Source organism: Schistocerca gregaria, chromosome 3 (genome assembly GCF_023897955.1).
Source record: "Schistocerca gregaria isolate iqSchGreg1 chromosome 3, iqSchGreg1.2, whole genome shotgun sequence".
In the NCBI taxonomy this organism is placed as follows: domain Eukaryota; kingdom Metazoa; phylum Arthropoda; class Insecta; order Orthoptera; family Acrididae; genus Schistocerca; species Schistocerca gregaria.
The window spans coordinates 959,473,985-959,488,440 of NC_064922.1; the positions used below are offsets into that span (position 1 = coordinate 959,473,985).

The window sequence follows — 14,456 nt, forward strand, 5'->3', positions numbered from 1 at the left end:
GCAGACACACCCGTCCATCAGTAGGGGTACAAGAAAGTAATGTGGCCGCCGGGTTTCTCGCCATGTAATAGAAGTCCATGTAGAGCTACTAGGGACCATCTGTGCGGAACTGTTCGTGCTTTACGATTATGGTCGTGGAAATTTTTTGGTTAACATTATCACAGACGGATAAACATGGGTTCATCATTTCGAACCGGGTAAAAACGGAAATTCATGGTGTATCGCCTAACCACCTCTCTGTTTGATGTCTTTCCTTGTGGTGCAAAGATCAGCATTGAAATGTATTGTCCTACCCTCAGGAAATTGCAGAAACGATTTCAGCGTCTTCGTCGCCACAAAAATGCTAACGAACTTCTTTTCTCCATGAGAATGAAGGACCTCACACAAGTCTACGCACTCAAGAGGAGCTCACAAAACTTCAGTGCAGTGTTTTTCCTCATCCATCGTACAGCCCTGATCCCGCACCTTGCCACTTCTGTGTCTGTTTGGCCCAATGGAAGGATGCACGTCTTGGGATGCAGAACATGGATGATGGGGAAGGTATTGATGCAGAAAGACGTTGGCTCCGACAGGGAGCAGTAGACTGGTATGTAGCAGAAGGCCGTCGCATTGAAAGGAGATTATGTTGGAACGTCGGGTTTTGTAGCCAAAAGAGTGGTGAACTCTGTTGCAACTATTCATCGCCGTTCTTATTGTTCAGTGGTTATTTACTTCACAATTTACTACAATAAATAAATCCACCAAAGAAAGCAATCTTCACACAAAATATTCGTTCACCATGAACATAATTACATTTCCTCTCCTGTGGACTTATCTGCAGATTGAGTCAAATTTCTGTTGACATTTCACAGTTGTAGCTCCATGTCTTTTAATTTTAACTTATCAGTGTAGTCGGCGTAGTTGATGTTACATAAAAGCAACCTGGATATGTTTGTTAGACCCCAAGCCCTCACTACCGTTCCATACAGTGCACTGTGGAAAACCATCTCTAGTAAAAGGAGAGGTAGCTCATACAGTGTGCTATAAACACTGTACAACGGGTATCAGTCAACACAAATGTGGTCCATATGGAGATGTATATCACATACTGCACACAAAAAACTTTATTTTCAAAAGGATATAAGCACCATTATAGACTCTAAGAATGGGAACCGAAGTGTAATGAACGTATTATCTACAAAGATCTAGATAACCAGAAAACAGGGCTGAGTTGGGACATCAGTTCCAAGAAATATTCCAGCATAATTAACTTCGTAAACCCACGAAAGAAACTGTTTTAGAAGGTGCTGTGTGCTCTATGTAAGTTATAGTGGTAGAAATTCTTAAGACAACATGCACATGCTTTCGAGCAAAACATACTTGTTAATCATGAGTAACTACAACAGAAAGGATACACTAAGCACAGGATTAATTGCATAGAAGACAGCTTAATCATTCATAACACTGTCATTTAATTTAACACAAATACTATTATAGACAGTTCTGAAACTTCATTGTAAACATTTACGCAGCCAAACCAAATTATTAATGAAGAAACAGATTTCAATTTTTCTTTAATTTGACAGACTCGTCCCAAAGGATTGTTTAATCTGAGCCAACGTAGTTCAGTCCAGAGCTTCTTTAACTCATGTTTCATTCCCAGACGTAGGTGGAGCACCTGCTCCCGTCTTCGGTACAAATGTGATACGTGATCCTGTCGCTCTCTTTAAAACATGTCCCTAACACATTCTTTTCCCCTGATGTTTGGGTTAGCGTTCAAAAAACGGATCACCCATCTTGCAGAAAGCTATCTCGTAGTTATGGCTTTGCGTAAAATGCACTATAGCTTTTTATTATATTCGTGAGTTTTAGCTACTTCATAAGGCTTTAATAGTTGAATACATCATAACATACCGTGCACTTTCTCGAGGTTTCCGTCTGTGGCTGCAGTTCTGGGATGTCCTTCACGTATATTGTCTGCAAGAGAAATATAGGAATGTTAATGTTTGGCAGCCCATTTCTTTCGCTGTAAAAATCAAAGAGCAGACTCTTTATCAAACTGTAACTATTACGAGTGAAAAAAACTTCATAAAAATAAAAGAATTTTAGAACTGGAAAGTACTCCAAATTATCCAGTTGTACCTTATAATGCCATGTAGACAATACTATTCTGCAGATCAAGGTGACATTGGATTCATGGTGTTCCACATTCATACAAACACCAGTCTTTTCACCTAAGACTCGTATACGCTGCATATGGCTACTGAAATCATTGATACTGACTGTGCATTAGAGATTGCTGAAACAAATTGTTTTCGGTTACATCGTTTTTTTTTCAGCTCCATTTTAATCTGACAAAATCGCTCAAAAACCTGGTTTCCGAATTAACCTATTTTCAGTTCTTAAATTGTTACTATTTTCAACAATAACATAGAAAAAGATTGAACGATTCTAAGACTCTATCAAATTTTTGCATTACATGTTTCAAGATACAAACAATCAAATATCTTCACGGTAAATGATAACAGCCAAACTGTTCCAGGATAAAGATTTATTGAAATCCTTTACCACTGTTTCGGTATATCTAAATATACCTTCATCAGAAGCAAAAATACACCTGAACAGGAAGACACCTTCATTAGAAAAAAACTTATGAACATAACTGAGAAAGAAGAAAAACAAACGCTTATAGGTTTAAGTATACATGAATATTACCAACGTATTACAAGCACGAAAACATGTAGTCACTCACTAAACTCACATCTTGCAGCGGAGATGCATAAAACAGTCTTGCAAAAGGCTGCACCATTAGATAAAATTAAAATATCACCTACATCTGTGTAGCATAATTATAAAGAAATGGTCGATGCGAACGCAGCGTACATTTCCAACAGCTACCACCTTGTTGTTGTTGTGGTCTTCAGTCCTGAGACTGGTTTGATGCAGCTCTCCATGCTACTCTATCCTGTGCAAGCTTCTTCATCTCCCAGTACCTACTGCTACCTACATACTTTTGAATCTGCTTAGTGTATTCATCTCTTGGTCTCCCTCTACAATTTTTACCCTCCACACTGCCCTCCAATACTAAATTGGTGATCCCTTTGTAAGTAGGCTGTTTAGGTTCTTTTATTGGTAACGCCGCCGCCACGTAGCGCTCTGTATAAAAATCACTAACTGTTCCGTGTGCAGTCTGTGGCTGGTTTGCATTGTTGTCTGCCATTGTAGTGTTGGGCAGCGGCAGCTGGATGCTAACAGCACGTAGCGTTGCGCAGTTGGAGGTGAGCCGCCAGCAGTGGTGGACGTGGGGAGAGAGATGGCGGAGTTTTATAATTTGTAAGACCGGATGTCATGAACTATATATATATATATATATATATATATATATATATATATATATATATTATCACTATTAAGGTAAATACATTGTTTGTTCTCTATTAAAATCTTTCATTTGCTAACTACGCCTATCAGTAGTTAGTGCCTTCCGTAGTTTGAATCTTTTATTTAGCTGGCAGTAGTGGCGCTCGCTGTATTGCAGTAGCTAGAGTAACGAAGATTTTTGTGAGGTAAGTGATATGTGAAACATATAGGTTAATGTTAGCCAGGGCTATTCTTTTGTAGGGATTTTTGAAAGTCAGATTGCGTTGCGCTAAAAAAATATTGTGTGTCAGTTTAAGCACAGTCTTTTTCAAACGGGACATTTCATATGTCGACCCTTAGCCGAGGATACCTCACTGGAATCTTCTGATTTTTTTCTTGTAGTTTGTGTAGTTAGTGTAGCCTTTGTTTATTGCTAGCGCGTAATCATAGAGACAATTTCCTTTGTAGTTGCAGATTTTCATTGTTGTACAGTAAAACAGTTGTGGTATGCATGTAGATTTGCAACAAGTATTTCGCAGCTGCGCTTGCAATTAACTAGTTATTATTTTCAGTGCTATGTTAATGTGTTTTCTTATTTTTGCTCTTCAAATTGTGCTTTTCTGTGTTGTCGTGTGAAATATTGTGACTATAATGGCGTGTGAAAAACGTAATACTAGGCTCCTAAGTAATCTGAGAAATGACAGTGAAGACGAAAGCAGTGTGTTAGCGCCACCATGTAATGAATTAACTAATGTTCAAAGTAGTAATTTGGTAATTGTACATAGGGAAATGGAGCGGGCTGCAAACAATGGTGTAGACAGTGAAACAATTAGTAAACAGGGAAGCATTATCGATCGATCGATCGGTTGGCAACCGCTCGCCTCAGGAGTCCGAAATGACAGGACACATTCTTGCAAATACTGTAGATTCCTCGCCGGTTTCTCAAATAAGTCAAGACACATTTTCTGTTTTTCAAACTGCGAATATTGCCGGTTCAAATACGTTGCCAAATAGCACTAAGGAAAATGTTTCAGACACCAGTGCAGTGTTATTACAATTAATGCAAGAAATGTGACAAAATCTTCAAAAGTTAGACACAATGGAACAAAATCAGAGACAAACACAGCAAAAGCTTCAAAAGTTAGAAACAATGGAACAAAATCAGAGACAAACACAGCAACAGTTGGACACAATGGAACATAATCTTCAAAAGTTAGACACAATGGAACAAAATCAGAGACAAACACAGCAAAAGCTTCAAAAGTTAGACACAATGGAACAAAATCTTCGGAAGTTAGACACCACACTTGAAGAAACACGTGAAGATTTAACTACTGAGTTACATAACATTGAATCGAAGTGTCAAAAAATCTGTAATGACGTAAAAACACAAATTTGTGAGCATTTTCAACCTATTTTTTCGCGGCATGAAAACGCATTACAGAATCACGAAGCAGCCATAAAAGAATTGCAAACAGTTGTTCGTGAAAATCACGACACCTTGCAAGCTAAAATGGACTCAGTTGCATCCACCGATTCGGTTACGCAACTTGCAAGAACTCAGGAAAACTTAAAGGACACAGTAGATTCGATTTCAACACAAATGGACACTCTGAAACTTGGTTCAGAAAAACACACTGAGGAAATGTGTTCACTATCGGAGAAAGTAGGCGAACTTTCGGATCAGTTCACTAATTTATCTACGAAGGTAGATGATAATATGAATGACACAAAACCGGTAGTCTTTAATGACACAGAAGAGTGCGAACAAATTAGGAAATTCAAACAAAGTCTGAATCAAATTAGTACGCAACACCAAAGAGAAATCCGGGAAGTACAAGATCAGCTGACATAGGTAATACAACAATTACGTATTTCAGAGGACACTCGCGCTCCAACGCGGGAAGAGGGACATAGAAATACGGAAAAGCCACAAAACAATAACACAGGACACTTCGGAAATTATGAAAGAAATTGGCAAGGTACACTGAATTTTGAGATGGAACCGCCGAAACGACGTAACAATGACCGACATGCGACTCGCCGACATGATGATTTTGACTATAAGCTGTTCATTCCTACACGTAAATTCAAAACATTTAAGAATTCTGGCAACGACATTCATCCACAAGTGTGGCTTCATCAATTCTCTCATTGTTTTCCTCCCAACTGGTGATTAGAACACAGATTAGAATTTATGTGTGGCTACTTGGAGAATGAACCAGCTGTAAGAATGCGATCGGTCATTCACGATTGTCACAGTGAAGGAGAATTTTATCATGCCTTCCTCTCAGCATATTGGTCTCAAGCTACACAAGACCATGTAAAACATAGCATAATGATGATGAAACACTTTGAACAATCTGAATTTTCCAGTCTTGTCAAATATTTTGAAGACATGTTGCACAAGAACCAATATCTTTCAAACCCATATAGCCCTTCAGAACTCATCCGCATTTGCATAATGAAATTGCCTGAACATTTAAGGAATATTATTTTGGCAGGGCGTTGCAAAGACGACATTGAAGCTTTTCAGGGACTCTTACAAGAATTAGAAATTGACACAGACAGTCGCGGGATGCGAAAACAGGAAAACAATCACTACAGTTCACATCCGTCACAATTCCGTGACGACAGAAACAATAACTGGACACGACAAGTCTATTCTTACAACGCAAAACGTGACCAAAACAGACACCACCCATATGACAACCACTGGCGGAGTAATAATAGTTACAGAGACAGATCGCATTTCCGTAGTAATGACTATCACAGAGACAATCAGAAAAACAGACAATATGGAAGCCAAAATAATTATTATCAAGGGAGACAGAATAACGTAAGACGCAACGGTCCAGAGCGCAGTTACGATTCAGGGAGAAATTCTCCACCACGTGAACGACAAGAAAGAAACTATGGAATCTACCGACATGACGACAGACGATATGATCGTAACGACAGACCTGAATTGCAGCAGAACTGGCGGGATTCAAACAGAGCAGGGCCCTCTCGGCAAGGTGAATTTGTAGAAGTTAGGTCTCCTAATCTCAATAACGACGCGCGCCAACAAACAAACAGACAATGACTGGCACCGCAGGCTCACAGAAAAATAAATTAGACGCTAACCTTGAGAAAAATCCCAGTATTCTTTACCGAAGTATACCACATGATAATTACGTTGAAGTTAAAACTCTGCGTACTAGGAAGAGTAAAGGTTTACACCACATTCCACATGTAAAACCATTTATTGAAATATAATCGGCTTTTTAACTTTGCCTTTGCCATAAAACATTTCACTTCACATTTTGGTATGCTTTGTTACACTGAGAAACTGTTAACATGTAACAATGTTTTGAAGTTAACTATCCAGTCTAGAACCTAGGGAACATTTTTAAACAGAAATTACGAATGCATTGTTATAGTGTAACAGACGACACAGTGTTGTTATTTGTACATTCTTGCTTGTTATTTACGATTACGTAACGACTATAAGGCTTACATACTTAGAACATATACTGTTAATGAGATTTTAATGCAACGTTTTGGTTTAGTTGAAAAGACATTCTGGATTTAAAGTACTTTCTGTGAGATACCAGATGACACAGTGGTTAGTTTATGTGACAGCTACACGATTTTATCACGACGCTACTAATGAGTGACAATTTACAATGTTGCTTTTGCCGTGTTTCTGTTTTATATCTGCACAGTTTTTCTGAATTCTTCTGGAAAGAAAAACATGTTTTAGTAGTAACTTTGTGGTATAGCTACAATGAGACAGCCTTTTCTGTAGCACAACAGTACGTTACAGTAGAGTACTTACTTCATCACGGCAATAAGCGTAGTAACTACGATATCTATACGCAAAGCATTTCACTTTTGTTTATCATGAGGTGAGTACATTGACTTCTGCAGAACTTAGCTTTCGGAGGACGATAACTACGACACTTCCACAGAGATTATCTTACAACAAGACGCACAGTTTAGCGCTACAGTACGTGTAGTTGAGTAATTAATTTTGTACTTAAAACATTTTTAAAGATATTTTAAGTACAATGATACAAAGGTTTTCCGTGATACATTTCATTCCATTGCTGTAATCTGCAACACCTGAGGCTATAATTACATTAATCCTCAGGGGGGTACACACCTACTTTGTGTACCATGTGTTTGGCAAGCACAAGGAGCCCTAGCTAATATGGTATTTGCTTATACAACTTTACACATCGGTACCATATTTCTCTAACACATAAATTGCACAGCTATCTGGTTATTTAACTGGGAGAGACAAACATTTATTTTACTACATCAGTGACAGATGTTTACGTAATTGCACCGTTGGGTAACTTCACACTTATGAAATTGTATTTTGTCTGTACTTTGTGAACAGTTCATATTTTTTCGGAACCATTGTGATATTATGAGAGCTTTGAATGAAGTATTTGGTATGGGATCATGATTTTTAAAGTACGTTTGAGGTACATGACACTATTGACATGAGCAGAGAATTTTTTAGGTTTTGAAATTAGTGGAGGAAGCTACGACGATTTTGAGAATTTGACTCAGGTGTTATAATGTTGTTATTACGATGACTATGTGTAGGTTTATGATCCATAAGCTGATGCTATATGAGTTATTTGATTATGCTATGCATCCATTATGATGATATATTGAAGAAGTGTCGACGAATAAGGTAAGGAATAATGAGTAGTGGTTAGGGACTCTGGTTTGTGAAAAAGGTTGTTGGAAACCAAGAACTGTACTTCAAGAGTTATGAAATGTATGTACATGTGTGAATATATTACAATTACGAAAATTTTTTGGACACTATTATATTTAAAGGATTTTGTTTCTACAGATTTGTAACGCAAATTCTTGACCTGTGAATTTTTTTTATATGAGACTGCCACTGTAGCGGAAACTGGTGTCGTAAATATTTCGATAAGACAGTTAAGTGACCATCTGCACGTAATGCGTCGTGGGCACCAAGCTGCGCGACAACCACCTGACAAAAGAGAGCCATTAGTGTGTACCTGTCAGAGGCACAGGTGGAGAGAAAAAAAAAGAGGCCATTATCCTCGCTATTGACATTCCAGTTTAATGGATGTACTAATATAGATATTTTATGCCTACAGATCCAGTAAATAATAACTTTATGATGTACTTAAAAAAAAACGAAGGAGCACATAAAGACTTCCCTTCACAGGAACTGCATACATAATTTTCTTTTCATGTACTTGGTAATTTTTATGGTAGAATAAGTTGTGGTGCACCACTTTAATTATATAGACATTAAGATGTGACTCGACATCTCCTTTTTCTGCATTGTTGTCTTTACTGTAATATCTTTTCTGCTTGAGCTTTGTCATGTTTAGTTATAAGCTGTTGCATTTGCTTCTCCTGTGTGCCAGGCATAGTGCTACTGAATTTCACTTTGTATTACTCTGTTAAGCCAGTTTGACTACGGATTTATTTTTCTTGTTTGCTTCACTTTGCCTTATATTAGTTTTAATATTGCTGCTTGCTTTGACAACTTCCATTTTTCATTGTTGTTTGTATTAATTGTTTTGTGCTGCTGCATTGCCTCGTCCCTTAGTTTAGCATCTGATCTCAGTAGCTTTAAGTTAGCTTTAGATGGGGTAGGCTATAAAAGAGAACGAGTTGTGATGAATTGGAAGAAATGCATTGAGAGGCTATAAGAAATGATTTCGCCAAAAAAATAGTGTACAGTGGAGAAAAACTATTTTTGAAAGAGGATGTGAACAAAATACAGAAAGCATGCTTGGATAGGATATTTTTGGTGGAAACATATGTTGAGATATGACGAAAGATCTACAGAATGAAGTTTTGGGTTGGACTGCAGTACCAAATGTTACACTGAAAACAAACCCTGTACTTTCCTTCTGTTATCCCTCTATGTGTTTGTGTACCCTTGTGTATTTATGTTCTACTGGTCTTTATATGTTTATCTGATAAGACTTATGTTGCAGAATTTTTCTAATACTAAGCTACATCAATATGATGAGGAATACTGTTATCCTCAAATATAATATGCATTATTAACATGTTATTTACTTTGTAAAGATGTTTACACATTATTTATTCTGTTTTATTCTAATGCTCATGTGTGAAGTTGATGTTTCAAAAGTTATTCTGATCTTTTATGTATTTACTTACGCCGTAATTTTCGTAACACTGATGTATTTGCTATTTCGATTCTTTTGTAAAGCCTGTACTACTACAAATATTATCTGTATTGTTATGTTCTTTAAAGACGTATTTTGTACCTTTGTTATTGTATTCTCATGTAATAAAATTGTGATTGACACCTGTTCATCAAATTAAGAAATTTGTAAGTTACATTTCACTGCACACATTTCTGTTGGTCATAGTATATGGAAAGTATGTGAGAAGTAGGGACTGATAGTGTTTGTACGTGTGTTAATAATTCAGTAAGGGACTGGATAACAGCATTGCTGGTTCTAAGGACATTTCAAAAACAATTTTTGTGAGTGCACAAGTGGTGGTTATGGACTTGCTATATTATCTGCAAGACTCTTCAGTGGTGATTGTGCGCCTTCACAGTCAAACAGATGGCTGCTGACCATCTCTACAAAGACTACAGTGGGTCTGCACCTTCGATGACCCACCAATACCATTATTTCTACAAGGACTGCAGTGGGTCTGCACCTCTGGTGGCCCACCAATAGTAATCTCTACTAGGACTACAGGGGATCTGACTTGACGACCTACCTACCGAAAGTCTTCAACGTCGACTCACTCTGCTGTGGCCCATTACCTGTCTGCATTCGAGAGTCAGCACTTTCTTTCCTTGAAAGGACAACACTACTTCTTCAAGACTGCATGGAAATCCACTACTTCTGTGGGCATTTTCTTTTACTACTCAGACTTTGAGAAAAACACTGCAATTTTACTTTGATGAATTATCAGGACTGTCTTTATGGACTGTGAGAAAATTTTAGCTTTTGACCAACATTGTATCGATAAGTGTGTGCATTTCATTTCTTTGTCATTGTAATAATGAAAAAATTTTTCAAATCTGTATTGGCCACTGCCCAAAACAATTTGTAAATTTTTTTGTGGGGAGCATGGGGCTATGTATACAGGCTGTTTAGGTTTTTTTATTGGTAACGCCACGTAGCACTCTGTATAAAAATCACTGGCTGTGCCGTGTGCAGTCTGTGGCTGGTTTGCATTGTTGTCTGCCATTGTAGTGTTGGGCAGCGGCAGCTGGATGCTAACAGCGAGTAGCGTTGCGCAGTTGGAGGTGAGCCGCCAGCAGTGGTGGACGTGGGGAGAGAGATGGCGGAGTTTGGAGATTTGCGAGAATTGGTGTCATGAAGTGATATATATATATATTATGACTATTAAGGTAAATACATTGTTGGTTCTCTATTAAAATCTTTCATTTGCTAACTGTGCCTCAATAGTTAGTGACTTCCGTAGTTTGAATCTTTTAGTTAGCTGGCGGTAGTGGCGCTCGCTGTATTGCAGTAGTTCGAGTAACGAAGATTTTTGTGAGGTAAGTAATTTTTGAAACATATACGTTAATGTTAGTCAGGGCCATTCTTGCGTAGGGATTTTTGAAAGTCAGATTGCGTTGCGCTAAAAATATTGTGTGTCAGTTTAAGCACATTCGTGTATTATTGTTCAAAGGGGACGTTTCACCTTGATGCCTCAGAACATGTCCTACCAACCGATCCCTTCTTCTGGTCAAGTTGTGCCACAAACTTCTCTTCTCCCCAAACCTATTCAATACTTCCTCATTAATTATGTGATCTACCCATCTAATCTTCACCATTCTTCTGTAGCACCACATTTTGAAAGCTTCTATTCTCTTCTTGTCCAAACTATTTATCGTCCATGTTTCAATTCCATACATGGCTACACTCCATACAAATACATTCGGAAATGACTTCCTGACACTGAAATCTATACTCGATGTTAACAAATTTCTCTTTTTCAGAAACGCTTTCCTTGCCATTGCCAGTCTTCATTTTATATCCTCTCTACTTCGACCATCATCAGTTATTTTCCTCCCCAAATAGCAAAACTCCTTTAGTGCTTTAAATATCTCATTTCCTAATCTAATTCCATCAGCATCACCCGATTTAATTCGACTACATTCCATTATTCTCGTTTGCTTTCGTTGCTTATATCCTCCTTTCAAGTCACTGTCCGTATCGTTCAACTGCTCTTCCAAGTCCTTTGCTGTCTCTGACAGAATTACAATGTCATCAGCGAACCTCAAAGTTTTTATTTCTTATCCATGGATTCTAATACCTACTCCGAATTTTTCTTTTGTTTCCTTTACTGTTTGCTCAATATACAGATTGAATAACATTGGGGAGAGGCTGCAACCCTGTCTCACTCCTTTCCCAACCACTGCTTCCCTTTCATGTCCCTCGACTCTTATAACTGCATTCCGGTTTCTGTACAAATTGTAAAAAGCCTTACGCTCCCATTATTTTACCCCTGCCACCTTTAGAATTTGAAAGAGAGAATTACAGTCAACATTGTCAAAATCTTTCTCTAAGTCTACAAATGCTAGAAACGTAGGTTTGCCTTTCCTTAATCTTTCTTCTAAGATAAGTCGTAAGGTCAGTATTGCCTCACGTGTTCCAGTATCTCTACGGAATCCAAACTGATCTTCCCCGAGGTCGGCTTCTACTAGTTTTTCCATTCGTCTGTAAAGAATTCGAGTTAGTATTTTGCAGCTGTGGCTTATTAAATTGATTGTTCGGTAATTTTCACGTCTGTCAATACCTGCTTTCTTTGGGATTGGAATTATTATATTCTTCTAGAAGTCTGAGGGTATTTCGCCTGTTTGATACATCTCGCTCACCAGATGGTACAGTTTTGTCAGGACTGAATCTCTCAAGGCCGTCAGTAGTTCTAATGGAACGTTGTCTATTCCCCGGGCCTTGTTTCGATTCAGGTCTTTCAGTCCTCTGTCAAACTCTTCACGCAATATCGTATCTCCCATTTCATCTTCATCTACATCCTCTTCCATTTCCATGATATTGTCCTGAAGTACATCGCCCTTGTATAGACCCTCTATATACTCCTTCCACCTTTCTACTTCCCTTTCTTTGCTTAGAACTGGGTTTCCATCTGAGCTCTTGATATTTATACAAGTGGTTCCCTTTCCTCCAAAAGTCTCTTTAATTTTCCTGTAGGCAGTATCTATCTTACCCCTAGTGAGATAAGCCTCTACATCCTTACATTTGTCCTCCCTGCTTAGCCATTTTGCACTTCCTGTCGATCTCATTTTTGAGACGATTGTATTCCTTTTTGCCTGCTTCATTTACTGCATTTTTATATTTTCTCCTTTCATCAATTAAATTCAATATTTCTTCAGTTACGCAATGATTTCCCTAGCCCTCGTCTTTTTAACTACTTGATACTCTGCTGCCTTCACTACTTCATTCCTTAAAGCTACCCATTCTTGTTCTACTGTATTTCTTTCCCCCATTTCTGTCAATTGTTCCCTTATGCTCTCCCTGAAACTCTGTACAACGTCTGGTTCTTTCAGTTTATCCAGGTCCCATCTCCTTAAATTCCCACCTTTTTGCAGTTTCTTCAGTTTTAATCTACAGTTCATAACCAATATATTGTGGTCAGAGTCCACATCTGCCCCTGGATATGTCTTACAATTTAAAACCTGGTTCCTAAATCTCTGTCTTACCAATATATAATCTATCTGATACCTTTTAGTATCTCCAGAGTTCTTCCATGTATACAACATCCTATCATGATTCTGAAACCAAGTGCTAGCTATGATTAAGTTGTGCTCTGTGCCAAATTCTACCAGGCGGCTTCCTCTTTCATTTCTTAGCCCCAATCCATATTCACCTACTATGTTTCCTTCTCTCCCTTTTCCTACACTCGAATTCCAGTCACACATGACTATTAAATTTTCGTCTCCCTTCACTACCTGAATAATTTCTTTTATTTCATCATACATTTCTTCAATTTCTTCGTCATCAGCAGAGCTAGTTGGCATATAAACTTGTACTACTGTACTAGTTGTGGGCTTCGTATCTATCTTGGCCACAATAATCCGTTCACTATACTGTTTGTAGTAGCTTACCCGCATTCCTATTTTCGTATTCATTATTAAACCTACTCCTGCATTACCCCTATTTGATTTTGTGTTTATAACGCTGTATCCACCTGACCAGAAGTCTTGTTCCTCCTGGCACCGAACTTCACTAATTCCCACTATATCTAACTTTAACCTATCCATTTCCCTTTTTAAATTTTCTAACCTACCTGCCCGATTGACGGATCTGACATTCGACGCTCCGATCCGTAGAACGCCAGTTTTCGTTCTCCTGATAACAGCATCCACTTGAGTAGTCCCCGCCCGGATATCCGAATGGGCGACTATTTTACCTCCGGAATATTTTACCCAAGAGGACGCCATCATAATTTAATCATACAGTAAAGCTGCATGCCCTCTGGAAAAATTACGGCTGTAGTTCCCCCTTGCTTTCAGCCGTTCGCAGTACCAGCACAGCAAGGCCGTTTTGATTAATGTTGCAAGGCCAGATCAGTCAATCATCCAGACTATTCCCCCTGCAACTACTGAAAAGGCTGCTGCCCCTCTTCAGGAACCACACGTTTGTCTGGCCTCTCAACAGATACCCCTCCGTTGTGGTTGCACCTACGGTACGGCTATCTGTATCGCTGAGGTACGCAAGCCTGCCCACCAACGGCAAGGTGTCTGGTTCATGGGGGGAGAGGGGGGGGGGAGCTACCAGCAGATAAAGGAATACTATGTAGACACACGCAGCAGGTGAGCTACATTCAATTTATATTACGAACTATGAATGAAATGATTTATTTCTGTTGCCATGACTTCCTTTCTCTTGTATTATTTCATAGAAATAGCAGACAAAAAATAGGTTTTGTGTAAAATCTGTAGTATTCATTTTCTTTAACTATTTAGAAGGTAAAACCTGCTTTCAGCCGATAATGTATCTTTGCTTATGTGTGGACAGTCGAATACTATTGATTTTTTTTTGCCAAACCAAAGATGATATTTAATAGAAAATAGAAATTCAGATGAACAGTTTAAAAAGTAGCCTAAATGT

The 14,456-nt window shown here is 38.4% G+C and overlaps 1 protein-coding gene across 1 annotated transcript in view; it reads right to left on the bottom strand.

Annotated features, from left to right (window-relative positions):
* LOC126355729 (dipeptidase 1-like) overlaps nt 1-14,456 on the bottom strand; it is a 1,497,236-nt gene that overhangs the window by 997,694 nt on the left and 485,086 nt on the right. The window contains exon 3 of the mRNA XM_050006099.1: nt 1,894-1,956. Coding sequence (XP_049862056.1) covers nt 1,894-1,956 — 63 coding nt within the window. The remainder of the gene's footprint in view (nt 1-1,893; nt 1,957-14,456) is intronic.